The following is an 18,144-nucleotide window of genomic DNA, read 5'->3' as shown; positions in this document are numbered from 1 at the left end:
TGCCCGGAAAGGGGCCCAGATTCCTCACCGCTTTCCAAGTACAGTATCTGCCTGAGCCTGCAGGACCCACATCACCGAGCAAAAGAAGGGGAGAGTGGGAGAGGAGGAGGGGACACGGCGAGGGGCCCTGCCACGGAAGGGCTCCAGACTCGACCCAGGAGCCCTGGGTCGCAGCCACCTCCTCCCCAGTTAACGCAAACAGCCCATTGTTCTGGAGCCCCAGGGACAAAGCCTCGGAGCTCGGTCCACCGCGGGCCCCGCGGTCTCTGGACGACCCTCCGAGCCCTCCCAGCTCCTGCTACTCACATGCTGGGCTGCAGCGGGATCAGGGGCCGCGGCGGAACGCTGGCGCCCACGGGCACGGCGGGGAGCAGCAGCAGCACCAGCGCCAGGGCCACCGTGCGCACCGCTGCGCTCGCCTCTTCAAGGAAAGACATCGTGCGCGCCGGTGCCTCCTCCGCTCCCGGCTCACAGGCGGCTCCGGCGGCTCCCCGGAGCCTCCGCCTCCACGTGCGCCATAGGACGCAGCCACAGGTGCCCGCGCCGGATCCGCGGAGCCCAAAGTCGCTGCAGGTGCGGAGCGTCCGGCTTCCCGCCCGCGCCCGAAGCGGCAATGCGGAGACCTGGTCGCCGGGTCCACCCTGCAGACACTCGCCCCAGCGCGGTGAGCACGGTGCCCCGGGCCCAGAGCCTGGAAGGCCGCCACGCCCCCGGCCCGCCCCCAGCGCGGACCCCAGTCCCGACCCCGCCCCCAGCTCCCCCGCCCCGTGCGCCCTCGACCCCGCCCCTTCCCCTCCCCCTCTCCTACCCCACCAGCACCCCGCCCCCGGCACGGCCCCTGGACTTGCCCGGATCCCTCACCCCAGCCCAGGCTCCTGCTTCCAGCCCCGCCCCATCCCCTCCCTTCTCCGGTCCCGGCCCCGCCCACAGCCTTCCCCGAGTCCCGCCCCAGACCCCCGCGGGGCTGGCGCAGCCCCTTTGCGCTCCTTACTCCGTCTCATGCGGAAAGTCCAAGTCCTAACCGACTCCAGTGACCAATCCAGGAGGGGCCAGGCGCCAGGGGGCCACACCCCGCAAAGGCAGCTCTCTGGGGTCCCGGACCCCAGACCTCGACCTCAACAGACAGCCCTCAGCCTCCCTCACTTCTCAAGTCCCACGGGGAAGCCAGCCTGGGCTTGTCCTGCCCGTGGACGCTCCGTCCACTTTCGCCCTGACACCTCACCCGCTCCCCGCAGGGCAGGGGTCGGGGAAGGGCTTGAGGAGGGCGTGGCCAACCGCTGCAGCCCGCCTGCACCCTGGACACCCCTGCTTCGGGGACCTGCATTGTTGGTTCCCAACCACCTTGTGGGCATCCCCGTTCCTCTTTCTGTGCTGCGTGTTCTTGGACAGTGGCCTGGTGTGGGTGGGCGTGGGGTCCCAGCCGCAGACCGGAGGAGGTGCTAATTTCTAGGATGCCCATGGGCACAGAGGCACTGTCTAGGGCGAGGCTTCTGTGAAGCAAGATTCACTTGTCTCCTTTGAAACCTGGTTTTGGTTTGAAATTGACTGACTCCAGGGACCGGGACCAGGTAGCCTCAGGGATGGAGATGGAGTCTCCGGGGTGAGAGCTATCACTCAGGAGAGTCTTTTTGAATAGTGGAGGGAGGTGCAATCTGGGTGGGACCAGATGGGGGCCAGATGTGGCCCCCTCATTAGCCACACAAAGAGCCAGCCCTGCTGGTCCCTGCTAGAGAGGTGTGCTGGCCATCAGCTCAGCCATTGAAGCCTGGCCAGGCCCTGTTCCTTGGAACCTTCCCCCTCCAAGGCTTCGTGTGGTCTGGGGGAGGAACTTCTAATAGGGAACACTGGAGGGAGTCCTGGCTGGGAGGGCCTTGGGAAGGGAGCACCCCGACTGTCTTCAACAGTACCCCCAACGCACACAGGCTGTCTGTGCCTCCACACCACCTGGAGGCTACAGTCTTCTGGGGGTGGGTGGCCATCTGGCCAGCCTCACTGTCACCCCAGCTTTACAGAAGGGGAGACCGAGGTCACAGGAGGGGGAGCACCCCAAATCACCCAGCTTGTGAACTGCAGATGCAGGAACTGAACACAGGTATCTGGCTCGGGGACCTTTGCCTAACCCTGTAATCTGCTACTTACAAACAACAACAAACATTGACGGGCACAAAATAGCCGGGAGTCCCCAAGAGGTGAGTTAGTTCACTGTCTGCTGAAACCCCAACTACCAGCTGGTGCCCCGTTGCTGATGGTCCAAATGCTGCCCTAGTCTGTCCTACGGGGCTCTCGATTCTGCCCCTCACCCACACCCACTGACCACCCTTCCCGGGATCTCAGCTGCAGGGGCTGCCCCAAGCCTGGGTCTGGAGCTGCTTTCCTCCTTGTCTCCCAAGAGCCTGCACCCAAGACAACGTCCCCAGTGCGCCATTTCTGCGCTGGGCCCTTATCCTCGGGTGGAGGTGCAAACCCGTGAGTGTCTCCCCGGCCCTGAGAGCTGTGGAATGACTCCCCCATCTTTACATCTGATCACTGCTCTTTGAGAGCTGGCTTGGCATACACAGGTGGTCAACAAGTGTGTGTCAAGTGAATGAATTAACACCTTGAAAAAGTTCACCAGCTTCTCTGCTGAATTCCAGCCAGCCCTGGGACGGGGGTGGAGGAGGATGACTCACTGAGAACATTCTCCAGTTTATCAGAGGAAGAAGGAAAGAATTTGGATGGATCCTGTGGGTTCAAAAGCAGGTCTCTGGGCAGGGGAGGGTTCAGGTTTTGAGCAGCCTGAAATGTATAAAATGAGGGGCCATCTGGAAGTAAAATCATACGAAAGTAAGTTATTTTACAAAAATACTCTACCTCGTGTGTGCATTTCTAGGACCCTGAAGCATGACCTCTGCTGGCCCCGCAGAACCCTGCCGCTGTGCACTCCCCTGTCCCAGGCACTGCTGCTATGCACTTCCCTGTCCCAGGCACTGGGCTGAGTGGCTGGGGGGGTGCGGGTAAGAGTCCTGGGCAGGCCCCAGGTGGGGAAGCAGGCAGGAAGGGGACATGTCCTTCCTGCTGGAAATCCCTGTGACCAGGACACCTGCTGTGCCCTCCCAGGCCATGCCTAGCTTTTTCAGGGTGATGGGGGCAATCCACTGGGGCGGTCTGTGGTCTTCCCCCACTGCGCTCGCTCGCTTGTCCCTAGACAGAGCCCTCATTCTCAGGCACAGAAGGGAGCTCACTTCTCTGACAGGCAGGCCCCTGGGGCTGTCTGTGCCCTTACATCTCACCACCTCCACCCTAAGCCCAGGTCTTCTGCCCAGCCTGGTACTGGAGGGCATGGGTGTCACTCAGACATGTGACCATGTCAGTCCCAAAGTGTGTCTTCCTGCCCACAAGACAGCCGAACACCAAAGAGGGTGCCTAGACTTGATATATGAAAAAAGGCATTAGCCTGGCGTGTGTGTTTAATATAATTCTATATGCAGATTTAACTCATGGTAGACAAGGTTTCTTTTGTAGCAAAAAATAAACTACGCAGAGCACAGTAAATATTCTCCAAGAATGATCTTTGTCCATTTTCATAATAAAGTGACAGTCTGTGGAACAGTTACTGCAAACATTTTCCCAGTCTGTAGTTTTGGTTTTAATATGGTTACTGAGGTTGTCAGACTATATGAGCTTCGAATTTCATGTACTAAGATGCATGTAGTTTTTTCTCTGCAGTTCCCTCCATTGCTTAGAAGTAAGCACTAAGCTTAGAAGGTTCACTAATGTTTGTTCTTTTTTGTTGCTTCCGTTGCACTTATTTATGTATTTCCCTTGGCATTTATTCTGCTGTCCGCTGTGAAGGAGGAATCTCCCTGGTTAGCCAGTGGTTCAGGTACCATCAGCCAGCCCAGCTCCTTCCACTGATGTGATGCAGCTTCTTCATCCTGAACTCATCATAAACAGACTCTGTCTCTGGGTATTTCCACTGGGTCTTAGCTCAGCCCCAGACTGTTTTACCTCCTTGCCCTGCGTGCCCAGGACGAGACAGAAGGGCCCGCCATGTTGATTCTCATGACAGCTTATTGGGAACACGTCTAAACGATGGCACAGCCAATACCTCCCCCATACTCTCATCTTTCCCCTGAAAATTATACTGGTAATTCCTATCTGTCATTCTTCCAAATGAATTTTGGAATCACTTTGCCCTGTCCCTTCAAAGTTGCTTTGGACTTCTCATTGCAATTGCCTTAAATGTATGCATGGAGAAAAATGGACATTTTCAGAGTCATCACACTTTGGGAAGGGCAGGGACTGCAGCAGGGGGTGCACTTTCTGACCCCCAAGGAGGCGAAGGAGAGAAAGGGCAGCTGCAGAGACTGTTGCGGGGCACTGCCCCCTGGTGCGGAACACAGGTATTAGAACCCACTGGTCCCGTGGCTGGACCCACTGGCCTCCCTCTGGTCCTCTTTCCAAGTGGGGGCTTCCCATGGCTTCAGAGACCCATTGGGTTACAGCTGCAGCTCAGGCCTCAGCTCCCAGAACAAGTTCCATCCTAAAAATCTTTCAGGAAATTGTAGCCAAACATCCCAATTCCACTGCTAGGTTTGCTAACTCTACTTAGGAGGTACAGACCCAATGGGTCATTACAGCCCTGCGTGTTCTTGGGAAGGCACCGGGTGGGAAGCAGGCCGAATGGAGGTCTATATTAGATCCCAAATGTAGATGCCCTCACCTGAGCCTGCAAGAGGGCCCTGAGCCGCGGCACCTGGCGTGGAAGCCTGGGTGTGGGCCCCACCCACCTGGCCCCAGCCTCCCCACCCACCGCCTTATCCAGGGGCCTCAGCCCTCTTTATCCCACCTGGCCTTGAACACCTCAGGCCTGGAGGGGCACCCAGGCCACCACTCCTGGGTTACACTCCTGGGTGGAAATTGGGCTTGGCTCAGAGCCTCTCCCCAACAGACACGAGGGGTGGATATGCTTCCATTTCTTCCATTTTTAAATCTGGTAAAGAATTCCTCTAACTTGCCTGAAAAGCATTACTAAAAGACACTACCTTTCAATGTTTTCGTCTCATTCTCTGCTGGAAATAATAAAAACAACCTTTGGATGGAGGAGAAATAACATAGAGAGAAAGAAGAATCAAACCACCAGCTCGGTGGATAACTCGAGGCGCTAATTTCCAAAGCAAACTGCTCCCCGTGACCGGTCCGCGGGCTGGTGGCCGCACGCTCCTTCCGCGCAGCCTGACTTTAATCCTTCCAGAGCTGAGAGTCCCACAGAGAGAAATGCAAAACATCCCCGAAAGCTCCCTGAACGAACATTTCTGTCAGTCCAAGAAAATAATCCAGCATCGTTTCTGAATTTTCACAGACAATTCTCCTGACAGGAGAGAGAGCAAAGTCATTGATGCTAAAGGCGTTTTCTGACCTTCAGATGCAAGGCGCCTACACCAGTCCTCACGTCAACACCAACGACAGCCCCGCACTGCGCCGGTCTCTGCCAGCACCCCCCCGTGTGAGAGGACCACAAAATCCAGCACAGTCCAGCACGTGCAGGCGATGGCCAGAGACAGGGATGAGAGAGCGGGTGGGAGGCTCTCCAGATAGCAAAGGATCGCACCAGAAACCCTGCACCAAATACGTAACTGAGTTTATGGCCAGCCTTAGCGTAGCCAACTCTGAAGTTCATTTCTGAGCCTCTGAATTTGCCCCAAAAGAGAAAGTAAAATGAAAAGGCCAATCTGTGGCATACCTAACGTGGGCTGCGTGATGTGGCCCCAAGTGTGGCGGGGGAGAACGGGAATCCCGGAGCAGATGGCCCGGTCAGAACCCCCCCTTTCCCAACTGCTGCCTGACCGGGCTGCCTGCCTTCCTGGTTCTGTGCCTGTGTCCTCCTGGGTTACAGTGGAGACAGCAGAGAGGCAGCCTCCGGTTCCGGTTCCGGTTCCGGTTCCTGCTCAGCGTTTGAACCATGGTACCAGAAGCACAGCTGCTGTTCTGAGGACTAGACGGTGTCCAGACACATAGGCCTGGGGGTCAGCGTGCAGGCTTCCCCCTCTACGCCCCGCTCCCGCCGTCCCTCCCTCCAACCCTCCAACCCTCCAACCCCAGACACACAGGCCTGGGCTGTGCCATGCAGGCCCCCCCAACTGCCCACGCCCGCCCCGCACCCTCCCCCAGCTTCTGCCATCCCTCCCTCCAATGCTGGGGGCAGCATCAGGATGGAGCTAGGTCTGGAAATGTGAAGGTGTTTCAGACCAGGCACTGACACTCAGATGGAAAACTGCACCCACTCTCGCCACCTTGCTAGCAGCTCAGGACACAGCCTAGTGCCTCCGAAGACATCGGCCCACATCCTCCCCTGCCACCGGCTCCTGTGCATGTGACCTTATTTGAAAAAAGGGTGTTTGCCCCACGTTCTCGCTTATGAGTGGGAGCTGAATGATGAGAACACATGGACGCATGTGGGGAACAGCACTCGCTGGGGCCTGTGGAAGGGCAGTGAGGAGGGAGAGCATCAGGAAGAAGAGCTAATGGATGCTGGGCTTAATAACCAGGTGACGGCTGACCTCTGCAGCAAACTACCACGGCACACATTTACCTGTGTCACAAACCTGCGCATCCTGCACACGGACCCCTGAACTTAAAACAAAAGTTGAAGAAAAAATAAATTAAACTGGGAAAGAAAAAAGGCGTTTGCAGATATAATCAAGTAAAGGATCTCCAGATGAGGGCGTCTTGGATTTTCCAGGCAGGCTCTAAATCCTTGGACAGGTGTCCTTGTAAGAGAAAGCAGAGGGAGATTTGAGACAGAGCCACAGGGAGAGCGCAGCGTGAAGCCAGGGGCAGAGACCGAGGTGATGTGTCCACAAGCCAAGGGGGACCAGGGGTTGCTGGAGTTGCCAGAAGCTGGGAGAGAGACAGGCCAGCCCAGTCCTCGGTCACTTGTTACAGCACTGCAGGAAACTCCTGAGTGAGGCGCCTCAGGCCCTGTCCCTGGGGAGCCCCCGACTCAGAGAGGAGAAGGGCCTCCACAGAGGATGCTGCCCTTCCCGGCCCTGGGGCAGCGACGCCCTGCAGACCCCTGGCCCTGGCCGCCTTAGCGGCACCTACACACAGGAACGGAGACTCCTCCGTCACCCTGGCGCCGTCCCCGTCTAGTCCGAGCCTGGAAGGTAGGGCGCTCTGCTGTCCAGCAGGCTTTGTGCATTTCTCAGGGTCAGAGCGGTGTGGGCCCCACCCTGCCTGCCACACTGACCGAACCAGAACCGACACCCAGTCCCCAGCAACATTCTGTTTAAGACCTTCTGGCCCCCAAGTTAACCTGAAGTCTCCAGCCTCCTCCTGGGTCCCGCTCACCCAAAGGAAGCCCACCCCTCGAGACCAGGCCTTCCCACTGGATCCACGGCGGAGAGAACACCTGGGGACCCTGGGCCCCATACGGCGAGGGGCAGGTGGGAAGCAGCGCAAAACCGTCTTCCTGCTGGGGTGCAGGGATGGAGGAAATGACCATCCACGTGACTCAGCCTTTGAGAACTGCACGAGAATGACACCCCTGCTACTCCCCCGCAGCCTGCTCCTGATCCTCAAACCCATCCGAAAGGCCCCTTCCCCGCCTGCATGGAGAGGCATTTATTTGTGGAAGTTGCTTCTGCTTCTGTCATGACTTGCCAAAGAGTAAGGGCCGTGTCTGCAAGACACCACCTGAGCGCTCATGATTGCCCCAAGCGCTCCGGACCCTTGCACGCAGCCCTGGGACCCGCCAAGCCCCAGCCCTGGCTCCATGGAGAAGGGAGAGGCTGAGAAACATTCCTCAGCTCAAAGTGCATCCCCCAAAGCACAGCTGTCTCTGGAAGCCAAGGACCCTGCATGCAGGAAGAGCCTCCAGGCTGCGCACTGACCTCCAGCCTGGGGGAGCTGGTGCAGGCACCTAGAGGACCCCACCCTTGGGCTGCCCTTTGGCACGTGGCCCCCTGACTCCCACATCCATCAGAGAATGAGGGCAAAGGCAGGACCCACTGATTTTGTAAAATGCAAAACCATAACATATGGAAATTAAGATAAGAACCCACACTTCCCAGCTGAGATTTCCAGGGGCAGGAAGATAAATAATGATTTCATCTAGAGCTTGAATACACACCCAGCACAAAGCCGTGCCCTCTGATTGGAAGGCCTCGCATGGTTGATGCTGCCACCTGCTGACAGAAATGGAAATAGCTTCTTCAAAGCCCCAAGAAATAGACAAACTCAGGGGCTCCCCTCCTGGGACCTCACAGCCAGACCCCAATCACAAACCATCTTCCCTGCCCCACCACCAGTGTGTGTGGAGAGAGCGGCCATCTGGCTGGACGTTCCATCATGCACATGTGTGACACATCATTACGTGTGTCCCCCAGAAAGGCACAGTCCCGTCTGAACCCCAGTGCCTGTGAATATGACGGGTATGGTTTGGCTCTATGCCCCCACCCCAGTCTCATCTCAAATTGTAATTCCCCACGTGTCGAGGGCCTGGTGGGAAGAGATTGGATCATGGGGGCATATTTCTCTCTTGCTGTTCTTGTGATAGTGAGTTCTCAGGAGATCTGATGGTTTAAATGTGTGGCACTTCCTGTCCCCCACCCCTGCCACTATGTAAGACGTACCTTGCTTCCCCTTCGTTTTCCACCATGACTGTAAGTTTCCTGAGGTCTCCCCAGCCAGGTGTAACTGTGAGTCAATGGAACCTCTTTCCTTTATAAATGACCCAGTCTCAGGTAGTTCTTTAGAGCAGTGTGAAAATGGACTAATACAGAAAATTAGTACCAGGAGGGTGGGGCACTGATACAAAGATACCTGAAAATGTGGAAGTGACTTTGGAACTGGGTAATGGGTAGAGGTTGAAACAGTTTGGAGGGCTCAGAAGACAGGAAGATGTGGGAAAGTTTGGAACTTCCTTGAGACTTGTTGAATGGTACTGACCAAAATGCTAATAGTGATATGGACAATGTCCAGGCTGATGTGGTCTCAGATGAAGATGAGGAAATTACCGGGAGCTGGAGCAAAGCTATGCTTTAGCAAAGAGACTAGGAGCATTTTGTCCCTGCCCTAGAGATCCGTAGAACTTTGAATTTGAGACAGATGATTTAGGGTACCTGGTAGAAGAAATTTCTAAGCGGCAAAGCATTCGAGATGTGAGCTGGCTTTTTCTGAAAGCGTACAGTCATGTGCATTCACAAGGAGATGATCTGAAATTGGGACTTAGGTTTAAAAGCAAAGCAGTACATAAAAGTTTGGAGAATTTATGGCCTGACTATGTGGTAGAAAACCCATTTTCTGGGGAGAAATTCAAGCCATGAGCTGTACAAGTGTCTCCAGGGCATTTCAGAGAGCATCACGGCAGACCCTCCCATTACAGGCCCAGAGGCCTTGGAGGCAAAATCAGCTCCAGTCAGGGTCAAAAGGGGTTAAGGTACAGCCCAGGCGGAGCCTGTATGTGTGCAGAAGACAAGAGTTGAACTTTGGGAGCCTCTGCTTAGATTTCAGAGGATGTATGGAAACGCCTGGATGTCCAGGCTGAAGTCTGCTGCAGGGGCAGAGCCCTCTCTCATGGAGAACCTCTGCTAGGGCAATGTAGAGGGGAAATGTGGGGTGGGAGCCCCCAGAGTCCCCTCTGGGGCACTGACTAGTGGAGCTGTGAGAAGGGGGACACTGTCCTCCAGACCCCAGAATGGTAGATCAACAGCTTGCACCCTGCACCTGGAAAAGCCACAGGCACTCAGACAGAGCTTCCCAAGGCCTTGGAAGCCCACCCCTTGCATCAGTGTGGCCCTGGATGTGAGACATGCAGTCAAAGGAAATTATTTTGGAGCTTTAAGATTTAATGACTGCCCCACTGGATTCTGGACTTGCATGGGGCCTTTAGCCCCTTTGTTTCCACCAAGTTCTTCCTTTTGGAATGGGATCATTTACCCAGTGCCAGTACCTCCATTGTATCTTGGAAGTAACTAACTTGTTTTTGATTTTACAGGTTCATAGGCAGAAGGGACTTTGTCTCAGATGAGACTTTGGACTGTGGACTTTTAATGCTGTAATAAGACTTTGGGGGACTGTTGGGAAGGCATGATTGGTTTTGAAATGTAAAAAGGACATGAGATTTAGGAGGGGCCAGGAGTAGAATATGATATGGTTTGGCTGTGTCCCCACCCAAATCTCATCTCGAATTGTAATCCCCACATGTCGAGGGAGGGGCCTGGGGGGAGGTGATTGGAGCAGGCGAGCGATTCCCCCATGCTGTTCTTGTCATAATTCTCACGAGATCTGATGGTTTAAGTGTGGCACATCCTGCTACCCCCGCCGCCATGTAAGACGTGCCTTGCTTCTCCTTTGCCTTCCGCCATGATGGTAAGTTTCCTGAGGTCTTTCCAGTCATGTGTAACTGTGAGTCAATGAAACCTCTTTTCTTTATAAATTACCCAGCCTCAGGTAAGTTCTTCACATGAATAGCAGTGTGAAAACAAACAAACACAGTGACCTTATTTGGTCAAAGATGCTGATGATCAACTAAAGATGAGGTCACTAGGGTGGTCCCTAATCCAATAGGGATCTTGCAGAAGAGACCCACCGGGAGAAGGTCATATGAAGATGGAGGCAGGGATGGCAGCAGTGCATGAGCAAGCCCAGGATGCCAAGCATGGCTAGCAACACAAGACATTGGCAGAGTAAGGCATGCCTCAACCCTCAGGGCTGCAGAGGGAGCATGGCCCTGCCCACCCGTTGATTTTGGACTTCTGGCCTCCAGAGCTATGAGGAAACACGTTTCTGTTGTTTTTAAAACAAACCAGTTTGTGATGCATTGTGGTGCATTGTGACAGAAGCCCAGGAAACTCATCCACACTGACTGAAATGTGTTTATTGCCTAAAACACAGTCCCTCCATCATCTATCCCTCCTGTCATTTCTGGAATTTATGTATAGACATCCAAGTCACTCCCCATATCCACAGAAGGCTCAGGCACCTGGTTCATAATCCTCATTGTCCTGCCAGCTCCCGCCAGCAGCCTGTAGCCTCGGCCCCAGCCAGTGTCACTGGCCCTGGGCTCCCATGCCCAGGGTTCTTCATCCCACTCCCTGGGCATCTGGTTCCAGGACCACAGCTCCATCCTTGGCGTCCGTTCAGAACTCTCCCTCATTCTCCCTCTCTCTCGCCCCCATTCTCTCTCCCTCTCTTTCTCCCTTCCCCTCCCTCTTTCTCACTCCCTCTCTGGAACCTCTGGTTCTAGTTGCTCATCACTGACCACAGCTTGCAGTGTCCAGATATTTCTCATCTACATTCACTCAGCTCCCTCCTCCCCTCTGTTCTTCCTCCCTCAGGGGTATTCTCCCACTCACCAGCGCCTGTTGGATCTGCGGCCATTTCTAACCAGACTGGACACGTGGACCTCAAGGTCCCCGCTGGGGAGATAGCTGGGAGACACACTCGTCTGTAAGTCCCTCTGGCCGGTCTTGCTGGGCGTGCCAAAAACATATTGCCCTGACCACTCTTTTCTGGGCCATTTCTCAGGCCTGTGCTTGCAGTGGGCACCTTTGCCCAGGAGGCAGCCTCCCTCTGGGACAAAGACCACATTGGTCCACAAGCTCCAGGGTGCCGTTTTGTAGCGCACCCACTGTGGTGCAACATGTGTCTGGGCACATCAGCGTCGCCCATTTTCCGTTGTAGTCTTTCCTCTCTGACTCGGGGGTATTGCGTGTTTCTGCCAGCGCCCACGCAACTCTGGCAGGCTGGCCTGTCTGCTGGCAAGTGGGGCAGAATTCCTGCACTACACCATTCTTGGGCAAACACCCCCTCGAGGATCTTGGCCTCCCTTTTCTCCCTGGTCTTTGACCACTGCTAACCAGCAAACTCCTCCGTCTAGACCAGCCCAGCATTGGTTTCTCCCCCTGCCCCAGATGCCGCGTGGGAGGCGCCACTGCAAACTTCCCTGGGGTCTCGCAGCTGCTCAGAGATCCCCATGCCCTCCCCTGATCAGCTCTCTCTGCCCGTTTCTCATTCCGGCGATTCTAAACTGTCCATCTTTACCAGCACTCCGCTCCATCCCCACTCCTTGACTGAAGGAAACAGATGTACCCTGAACTCATTCTCCCCCCACCTCACTCTCCTCGCCTGCGTGCACCCCGCCTCGTGTGTCTTCCTCACCTCCGAGCAGAGGGATCTGTTCTCCTGCCCGAAGGTAACCCTGACCCCTGGACTCCGCGCCTCCTTCCCGCAGCCTCCTCCAGATTGCGGGTCCGTTCATCGCCCCCTCCACACGCGCTGGGGGCACCTCCGGGAACGGGGGCTAGCGCAGGGCACACACACGTTCCACCTCGAACTGCGAGCGCTGACCGGGAGCTCTGGGCAGCCTTCCGTGCGCACTGGCTCGCTGAAGGCTCGCGACAGCCTGGGAGCTGCGACAGCCAGGGCCTGGGCGCGCACTCCAGCACTTTCTACCCTCCCGCCTCAGAGTGTACTGTGCTGTTGATCAGTCACGAATGCGCCGTGTGTGACGAACGCCGGGTCCCGGCAGGAGACCGCTGCCCGGCGTGCGAACTCCCCTTCGGTGCACCGGGGCCACCGCTCCGCATCCTCCAACCTCAACTCCCGGGCACCGCGACCCTCCGTGCAGTGCGAGTTCCCGCCTGCGCTCCAGAAGGCCGAAGGGGGCATCCCACTTGCAGGGCGGGTCACCCGCTTTCCCCGCGGGCCAAGGGGCTACAGGATTCCCAGCCCCTCCTTCCGGGCCGCTCCGAGACACCCTGGCAACCGGCTTCGGCCCCGCCCCTTCTAGTCCTGTAAACAGGAAGTAAGCCTGCGCGTGACGGTCGCTTCCGCCGCGGGGAGGGGCGGGAGCGATTGTGAACGGCGGCAGGGCGGAGCCAATCGCGGAAAACGGCAGGAGGAGAGCCAATCCCGAGGGTCAGCGGGCGCGGGAAGGGGCGGAGCCAGAAGCGCAGCCGGCAAGGCGGAGCCAATCGCAAGGGTCCGCGGGGCGGGGCCGGGGCGCGGCCGGGCTGTGGCAGCGGCGGTGGCTGCGGCGACGGCGGCCGCGTCGGCGTCAGGGTTGGGGTCGGTAAGAGGCGCGGTGATGCTGCAGCTGCGGGACTCGGTGGACTCTGCCAGCACTAGCCCCACGGCGGTGCTGGCGGCCGGCGAGGAGGTGGGGGCAGGCGGCGGCCCGGGCGGGGGGCGGCCGGGGACGGGGACGCCGCTGCGCCAGACACTCTGGCCTCTCAGCATCCACGACCCCACGCGCCGCGCCCGCGTCAAGGAGTACTTCGTGTTCCGGGTGAGGCCGGGGCCGGGGCCGAGGGCGCGGGGCAGGATGGTGGCGGGTGGTGGCGGAGGCGGGCGCCGGGCGGTCCCGCAGGGAGCGACCTGTGACCTGTGATCTTTGCCCCCGCCCCGCTCTCCCGCGCAGCCCGGCAGCATCGAGCAGGCCGTGGAGGAGATCCGCGTGGTGGTGCGGCCCGTGGAGGACGGCGAGATCCAGGGAGTGTGGCTGCTGACCGAGTAAGCCGGGGCTGCGCGCTCCTCTCTGGGGGGAGTCGCCCCGAGCCGCCGCGCAGCACCTTGCGAGGACCTCCCGGGGTGCTCGTGCCACGCTCAGGCGCCCCGCGCCGCCCCTGCTGCCCTTCCAGGCGGGCTGGCTTTGCCTAAGTCGAGACAGTCGCGTCCAGTGTGGACTGAGGCCCTTCCTCTGCTTGCAGGGTGGATCACTGGAACAATGAGAAGGAGCGGCTGGTGCTGGTCACGGAGCAGTCACTGCTTATCTGTAAATACGACTTCATCAGTCTCCAGTGCCAGCAGGTGGTCCGGATAGCGCTCAACGCAGTAGATACCATTTCCTACGGAGAATTCCAGTTTCCCCCGAAATCGCTCAACAAGTAAGTCTGTTCAGAGTCCGGTATCCCTGGACGTAAGCGCCAGAGTGGACCTTACAATTCAGCCCTTTTAAATCAGCCCCCCAAGTGGCGTATCTTCTCTGCTATTATCTATAAGCATAAAAGCCCCAGCTCCAAATATCAATGGGAAGTTCCTTAAAAAGAAGCGACTTCTGGGCAATTGAGTGCATTAAAAGGAAATCTGGCACAGAAGGCAGCTATTAGGCTTGTAGTAAAAAGATTTACATGAGTTCAAGATGCACTGAAGTAGAGCCCAACGTGATAAAAAGGAACTTGGATGTTCTTCACGTAAAGGCCAAACTCTGCATTTTTTCTCCAGCCAGGGACAGATGCATGACACATCAAGTCTTGTTCTGGCTGATTTTTTAAAGAGAAAAGGAGGGTCCCATTTTAATTTATAGATACCATTAAAAGTTAGATAAATTTGGAAATATTTAATGACCAACTTTAAGGAGTTGATCTTTTTGCTGTAGGATAATTTTCTGAAATGTGAGGAACCTAGACATTACTACAGTCAGTTAAGCTGTAGAACTTAGATTTTTGATGGAGAGATTTGGGTGGGGAATTCAGGAAGCTAAAATAAAAATTTTAGCTTTTGGTTAATATTTTTATTTTAAAAATAAATAAAAATAAATTTATATTTAAAAATAAAATGTTATTTTTATTAAATGTTGGTTAAAATTTTATTTAAAAATTTTAAGGAACATTTAATATGACATAAGGGAAAGGAAAGTTACACTTGCTTTTCACTCATTTGGATAGCCTATCTATCATTATTCCCTCTTTTTTTTTTTTTTTTTTTTTGAGACAGAGTCCCACTCTGTCACCCAAGCACCAGTGGTACAGTCTTGGCTCACTGTATCCTCCACCTTCTAGGCTTAAGTGATCCTCCCACCTCAGCCTCCCAAGTAGCTAGGACTACAGGTGCCTGCCACCAAGCCCAGCTAATTTTTGTAATTTTTGTAGAGATGGAGTTTTGCTAGGTTGCCCCGGCTGGTCTCAAACTCCTGGGCTCAAGAGATCTGCCATCTTGGCCTCCCAAAGTGCTGGGATTATAGACATCAGCCAGTGTGCCCAGCCAGTATTCCTGTTTATTAGTTTTTAATCATGTAAAGATTACTAAAATGATACATTTAATAACCAAAATATATTTAATTTGTCATATTTATAAGTACAGTATTTAAAGCAATTGTTGAGATTGAAGTTACTCTTAAAAACCACTAGCCATTTTCCACTGTGATATGTCATAGGTCTTTTCTGTAAACGTGAAAGTGCTTTTTGCCGTCATCCTCTCCTAACTGATGAGACTGTCAGATTGTCCGTGGGAGCACTGTGGCCTGCCATGCTAAGTCTGGCTATTTCTTCTGACTTTTCAGGCGAGAAGGTTTTGGGATTCGAATTCAGTGGGACAAGCAAAGTCGTCCTTCCTTCATAAACAGATGGAATCCCTGGTCCACCAACGTGCCCTATGCCACTTTCACAGAACACCCGATGGCTGGCGCAGATGAGAAGACAGCAGCTCTGTGCCAGGTAAGAAGACAGGCATGTAATAGCCGCACCCCCGCAGTGACGGACACCCCCCGCAGTGACAGAAACACCCTCCCCAGCCACGGAGACACTCAGGTCTGCACTGTCCGGCGGCCACGCAGAGCTGCTGGGCACTTGAGACGAGGCTAGGAACAGAGAGGAAACTCTCATTTTAGAGTTTATTCCCTACTTTTTCAGAAATTCTGGTTAATTTATGTTAAAGTAGCCCTGTGCGGCCAGTGGCTGCTGGTCAGCCTAGCTCCGTTATGTGACCTCCTGATGGTGATCTGGGTGGAGAAGGGCCCCCACTGGGCTTCAGAGAGCGGCAGCAGACCCAGCCGTGCCAGATGACCAGGGCGGATGCACACCAGGAGAGGAGGCCTCGGGGCTGGGGTTAGAGCAGAGCCCAGAGCCTGGCGGGGGTCCTGTACTTCCCCAGCTCTGTGCCTCAGCCTATTTACTGACGTGGTAGGTTGGGTGAGGGCAAAGCCACTCAGCCCCTGTATACAGGAAGGGTTCTGCAGGTGCTGGCTGCCATTGGCTACAGAAGAGCATGGTGGTGAGATTTCCATACACCTAGAGAGCTCCATGGGGACGAGAGTTGAGGGACTGCCAGGATGTGGCAGAGGCAGCCCTTTCAAGTGAAGGGACGAAGAGATAGGTGGCATTTGGAGGGATTTAAGTGTCTCAGAATGCTAATTTTTTCAAGTAATAGACGCTCTTATCTTGCCTGCCAGTTAAAGCTCCATGTTTTTCTCTCTTTAAAGTTGGAAAGCTTCAAGGCTCTGTTAATTCAAGCTGTCAAAAAAGCCCAAAAAGAAAGCCCTTTGCCAGGACAGGCGAATGGCGTGCTGATCCTGGAGCGTCCCCTGCTCATCGAGACCTACGTGGGACTCATGTCCTTCATTAACAACGAGGCTAAACTAGGCTACTCCATGACCAGGGGCAAAATAGGCTTTTAGCTGGCTGCATTCTGGGAGCTCCTCCCCGTCCCGAGAAGGCCAAGGGATGTGGGGGCTGGGGGACTGGGAGGCTTGGCAGTCTTCATGCCGCCCTGCTGCCGGCTGGAAGGATGGAGGTCTTTTACCTTTAGGGATCTCAGCACCATTAGAATAGTAAAGTGAATTCTATCTATTTAATTGGATATGGGACTCTGCTAATACAGGCTACAGACAAAAGCCAAAAGACTGTCGCTGTCTCTGTGCTGCTGGTATTTCATCCTCTGTAACTTCAGTTCTGGTGTTTTCCTCGAGTATCTACTTGGCTTCTTGCGGTTTTTCCCACCCTCGCTGGCCCAGCACGCGGGACCCACAGCACGCCCCTCAGCGCTCGCATAGGTTGCTGAAAACGGAGGCACCTGGTACCTCGAGTGCCTGCAGTTGCAAGTATGTTTACACTTGGTGTCCAGTTTTGTATTTTAAAATGTTCCATTTGTACTTCAGCTCATCTGAAATCACCCAGCAGACCGGTTGACTAAGACCGGTCTGTACCTGTGGGCCCCTTGGTGACCCGCTGCTCTTTTGGAAATGGGTGACCTGAAGTCACACTTTTTCCACAATTAACCCAAGTTGTGTTAATACTTCAGGTCTGTTTCCCAGACCCAGAAAGCTTTACGGAAAATCATTTTAAGACAATTTATTAATTTGAGAAAGTCACCTTGACAGTTCTTTGCACACAGGTTTTACAACTCTGGATTCTGAGTTTGGATTGTATTCATATTTAAAAGGGAATTGGGTGGTTTGCTTTTTGAATAATGCACTTTAAAACAAGGAACCGTGTCAGGCCAGCACAGTGGCTCACGCCTGTAATCCCAGCATTTTGGGAGACTGAGGCAGGCAGATCGCTCTAGCTTAGAAGTTGCAGAGCAGCCTGGGCAACACGGTGAAACCCCGTCTCTACCAAATATACAAAAAACAGCCGGGCGTGGTGGCGCGTCTGTGGTCCCAGCTACTCAGGAGGCTGAGCCAGGAGGATTGCTTGAGCCCAGGAGGCAGAGGTTGCAGGGAGCTGAGATGGCGCCACTGACTGCATTCCAGCCCGGGCAACAGAGCGAGACTCCGTCTCTCAGATCCTTATGAAGCAGCTGATGCCTGCCTTGATTCCTCAACAGCTCCAGCATAGACTCGGGGCTTTGTCCACGTCTCGCACTAAACATGCCCGGGCTTTGATGTGCCTGGAGGATTTCCCCACAGGGACCCACGCACCTCCCCGTATCTACACAGCTTGCTCATGTGGCTGGAAGCGCTGTTGATAAGTTTCACGTGCTGGCTCGCCAGCTCTTTGTCTCTAGACTTGTAGCTTTAAGCGAACGGTGTGGTGTGGGTTGAGTGTGGCCACCTGCGGGATGTGCAGGGCTGCCTCGGAAGCTGGCTGGGGACTCCAGCCTCTGTGTTCGTAAAGACATTTAGAAGTGGATGGATGTTTTTCCTTTTCTGAAGTTGGTATTAAAGTAGGTGCAACAACCAAGAAAGTGTGTCTTCCCTCTTTGAAAGCCTGCCCCATTTCTGCCAGCTCTGTGGGCCTGTGGGCCTGCTCTGCCTGTGCCACGAGGACTGCCTCATAGCAGTGCTGAGTATGGTTCTCTGCAGAGAGAGATGACGGTACGCAACAACCTAGGTTTGCAACTCTGAGCCCCCCACCTGTGGTGCCAAGCAAGCCTGGCTGCCTGCCGAGCACCAGCTGGAGAGACTGATGGGATGGTTCTGGGTGGTTCTAGGCACTTCTGCAAATA

The 18,144-nt window shown here is 55.1% G+C and overlaps 2 protein-coding genes across 25 annotated transcripts in view; one reads left to right on the top strand and one right to left on the bottom strand.

Annotated features, from left to right (window-relative positions):
* The window catches only part of MEGF6 (multiple EGF like domains 6), a 123,240-nt gene extending 122,522 nt beyond the window's left edge, over positions 1-718 (bottom strand). For 18 of the 23 annotated variants that reach the window (XM_077978538.1, XM_077978549.1, XM_077978591.1 and 15 more), the window contains exon 1: positions 307-711. In XM_077978538.1, the coding sequence (XP_077834664.1) occupies positions 307-437 (131 nt within the window). In that variant the 5' untranslated portion in view covers positions 438-711. Of the gene's footprint in view, positions 1-306 lie in introns of all 23 variants that reach the window. The other 5 variants (XM_077978583.1, XM_077978621.1, XM_077978645.1 and 2 more) reach the window with 2 other exon arrangements.
* A 12,287-nt stretch (positions 719-13,005) lies between these two features.
* Positions 13,006-17,883, top strand: TPRG1L (tumor protein p63 regulated 1 like). Of its 2 annotated transcripts, none has more exons than XM_015134959.3 (5): positions 13,006-13,141; positions 13,403-13,494; positions 13,692-13,868; positions 15,263-15,416; positions 16,181-17,883. In XM_015134959.3, exons 1-5 carry the CDS (start codon positions 13,070-13,072, stop codon positions 16,373-16,375), a joined length of 690 nt encoding a protein of 229 aa, XP_014990445.1. In that variant the 5' UTR covers positions 13,006-13,069; the 3' UTR covers positions 16,376-17,883.
* Positions 17,884-18,144: the final 261 nt, after the last annotated feature.

This window comes from Macaca mulatta, chromosome 1 (assembly GCF_049350105.2).
Source record: "Macaca mulatta isolate MMU2019108-1 chromosome 1, T2T-MMU8v2.0, whole genome shotgun sequence".
Classification (NCBI taxonomy): Eukaryota; Metazoa; Chordata; class Mammalia; order Primates; family Cercopithecidae; genus Macaca; species Macaca mulatta.
The sequence above is the reverse complement of the archived record's forward strand: the minus strand, read 5'-3'. Positions and strand labels throughout refer to the sequence as shown.